At 33.9% G+C, this 3,780-nt stretch overlaps 1 protein-coding gene across 1 annotated transcript in view; it reads right to left on the bottom strand.

Moving 5' to 3' along the window:
* Positions 1 to 620: 620 nt before the first annotated feature.
* Positions 621 to 3,780, bottom strand: part of LOC117112813 (arginine--tRNA ligase, cytoplasmic-like) — a 17,149-nt gene continuing 13,989 nt past the window's right edge. Inside the window, exons 14-15 of the mRNA XM_033255992.1 lie at positions 3,035 to 3,282; positions 621 to 2,325 (exon numbers count right to left, since the gene is read on the bottom strand). Coding sequence (XP_033111883.1) covers positions 2,216 to 2,325; positions 3,035 to 3,282 — 358 coding nt within the window. The 3' untranslated portion in view covers positions 621 to 2,215. The remainder of the gene's footprint in view (positions 2,326 to 3,034; positions 3,283 to 3,780) is intronic.

Here is a 3,780-nt window from a genome sequence, read left to right as displayed (position 1 = left end):
GAAACTAAAACAATGAAGAGGGTTAAAAACAGTACCTTAAGGAGAAAGCAGTATCGCTAAGGGGAAACTAAAACGACCATAAGGCGAAATCATAGACAAAAGAGTTTCCCCTTAAGAGCCGAATACAGGAAGTATATATACATATATAAATCAGGATAGCCGTTAACACTGTTAAATGTATTTACCTTTCTTTATATATATATATATATAATTGTTGCAGCTTTTTTTCAGGTCTTGCTTCTTTGCTTGTCTGTGTGTATAGGCATCTTTATGTGTATATATACATGTGTAAGGATATCTATATTGTCGCCGCTGTTTTTTGAGGTTTTGTTTCTTTGTCCGTATATATGTTTATTAATATATTGATTTATATTGACGTTTTATATGAATAAAGTGAAATGAATGAATGTTTATTTAAAGGGTCTTGCATGCATTAATTATTTTTTATTTTATTTTATATATTCTGTAAATTTCTAGATTTTCTCGTTTAGAGGAAGGATAATTATTATCCACTAGTCATGATCATTATGTGGCTATCTCTATTTTCATGAACATAGAAATAAAATAGTATGTTCGGCGCCATAATAGATTTATCCACAAGCACCATAAACAAACGTTCATTTTATGATATTTAAATTTATTTCTGATAATATAAGGACAAAAAAAAATGTTTAATCAAAACACAAGATGAATCATAGTGAAAGTAATGACTAACTAGGGGCTATCTTGGCAAAGATAAGAGCAATGAAGATACTCATATGACAAAGCTGTACCTACACTATTGCTCTTGTTCTGTGTATTTAGACTAAAGATTACGCTCAAAATTTCATTTGAATATAATTGCTGTCGTCGTTTAAAAATAAATGCATACTTAAACGATAAAGAGGAATTGAAGTTTCCTAATATACCAAATCAAACATAGACAATTCTACTCTTGCATAATGTCACAAAAAGAACTCCCTGTTTTAACATGCAACTATGTATATGTTCATTAAGATTAGGGTCTTCCTGACCACCATTCAATCGCAGTCTAGCTTTATGAAAAAGCTACCGCAATGGGGGCTAATAGCGAAGGGAAGCCCATCTCGAATTCCTGATGATGACATAATTAATGTCGAAATATTGAATCCTAACACGATGGCGTGTATTTCAATACTTGGAGTATGTATTATACTTTCTTATCTGAGATTAATCAGTGGACCTTTCGGTTTTTACATTGTACATGAATTTCAAAACAACCAAAAAAAGAAATTAAAAACACACTTGGTTTATACAGTAGTTTAGGTGATTTAATGCCAGTTAATACACTCAATGACACAGATTGATGTTTCAGTGGCCATATTTATTGTTTTATAGTAGTAATTCCCAAAATTTACAGCATCCAGTTTGAAAAGAAGCCCACCCCCCCCTTCTACTTTGCAAATGTAGCATTGAAAAGAAGCCCATTCAAAGATTGCACGAAAAAAGAAGCCGCCAGCCTTCAATTATTTTATGGTATGTCGATGTTCCCCCAATGGAAACATTTTTACAGGTAAATTTGTCCATAAAAATTCAGCAACGTGTGCAGTGTGAGGTATTACCCCTTTTGAGTGGGGTTTAATGACTTGATGAAATAACAACACATATATTCATAGCTTAGCCATAGACTAGAATGATATTAATGTATTGAAAGAGGGCCAGCCTAGACTACCAAGGCCATATCAGTAGTTTTTTAATTTTACAAACTCAACATTTTTATTGGTTGGCTGGTTATTTTTACCAGTAAAACTGACGGTTAAAACAGCTTCGGGAGAACGTTGTATGTTTATTAAAATATATGATGATTTTACCGGCCTCTACGACAAAGGTAAAGATTTAAAAACCTTGTGAATTCTTGGGAACTTTACCAAGATAATGAAAAACGCTTTGCATGCCGTGATCATTGTGACAAGTTGCTAAATTCGGCGTAATATTGTACACGTGAATGGACATTTCCGGGGTGTCAATCAAAGTTAACCACTGACCAATCAGAACAGAGCCAGCAATGTGGGACCTTAGCAACAATATCCATGGGGCAGGGTTTAGCCACGAGAAAGATTCAAGCAGGATTTGAACCCAGGAACCTGCCATTGGAAGACAAGTGCCATTTAAACCACAAAGCTTCATGTCTACTATTAAATTTGCATGTACTGTATATATATATTTAGGAATTTAGTGTAGTTATTTGCTAATTCATTTACATCTTCTGGACCGGTTTTATAGCAAGAATATCGAAACCTTTGGCCATGACAGCAGCAGTTGCCTCGCATATTAGTAGACGACTCACATTCACATTAATGACTTCACCTAAAAGAAATCAATAAAAATAAAGAAAGCTATTAAATAACCATCTAATGTACAAAGAGGATTTTGGTTGGAGAGAAAACTTGGTGGTGAGAGACAAAATTGAATGGAGTAGAGATAATGTAATATCTTCTAATAATTGGGCTTATGCTGTTGGTCCATTTCATTGACTATGATTTTTTGTTGAGTATTATTTTCATTTGACTGGTTCGTAAATAGGCTTTGTTGACAACCAGAGTGCTTTAAGTTATCCAAATGACCAAAACAAACATGGCCAATTGGTCAGTTTAGCAACAACATTTGCGTTAATATAATTTAGATTAAATTTCGGAAAATAAAAATTATAATATTTACCCACATAAAGTCAAAAAATAATTGTAGGCTACCAGAATTCAAAAACTGGATGAAAATATTTTTTTTAACGAAAAATCCATACTGCCACAACCCGAAGCAACCTTGATTATGCAGCGTGTATCGCGGTAACTATGGAGCTATTTTGATTTTTCAAGTATATACCAGTTTTCTATTCGACTGGTCATCTTTGTTAAGTAGGATTTTACCACGACCAGTCAAATACGGCCAATGTATTTGGCTATATTCTACCAATCAATACATCATATTTAATATCACATGGCTTAATTTTAACCAATCAAGGGAGTACATTTAATTTTCCTAGTAGTTGAATTCAGCCGATCAAAACATCACTATTTACCTGTCTTTCGATCTTTCTCAACACAATAACAGTTGTCGTAGAACTCGGTGAAGGTGGTAGCAATCTCATACAGGAAGTCGCAGAGGGAATGTAACAGCAGATCGTCCAAGATTTTCGTGATTACTTCTGGGAACCTGGCAAGGCATTTAGCCAGCTTCCATTCCTTTTCATGTTCAAGCACAATGGGAGTGGTCTTAGCTGCTTTTGTGAGTTCCTCTTGACTAACATTTGCCAGCCTAGCTATGGATCTGTAAAGTTAATAAATAAGTTAATAAAATCTTTTTTACATGGTTCTAAGAAAAAAACACTCAAGAAAATATTCTTTCTTTTAAGTTTTTATAATAATAATACATCACTCCTATGATATTTTCCTGATGCAAATTCACATCAAAATATCATTTGCAGTACCCACTGCTACCTGGGGATCGGATTCAACAAAAGTCACTAAGTGAAAGTTTGGTGGTCTAGTGATTATGGTGCCATGCTACGTATCTGGAGGTTGTGGGTTCGATCCCCACCCGAATCAAAATATCTGGGGACTACTGAGTATTTGGTAAGATAACACGTCAGGTAGGGCAAAATGTCACTCCTATGGTATTTTCCTGATGCAAACCTGCATCGAAATAATAATAATACTATTAATATTGATAATGATGTAAAGTTATATTTATGGTCTTTGTTGAATTCTATTTCACCTATGTATTTTATTCATTCAATAAACACATAAAGCACCAAACAAACAAACA

Source organism: Anneissia japonica, unplaced genomic scaffold (assembly GCF_011630105.1).
Source record: "Anneissia japonica isolate Jap-2015-1 unplaced genomic scaffold, ASM1163010v1 scaffold172582_len1462937_cov174, whole genome shotgun sequence".
Lineage (NCBI taxonomy): Eukaryota > Metazoa > Echinodermata > Crinoidea > Comatulida > Comatulidae > Anneissia > Anneissia japonica.
This window is presented reverse-complemented; position numbering and strand designations above follow the sequence as displayed.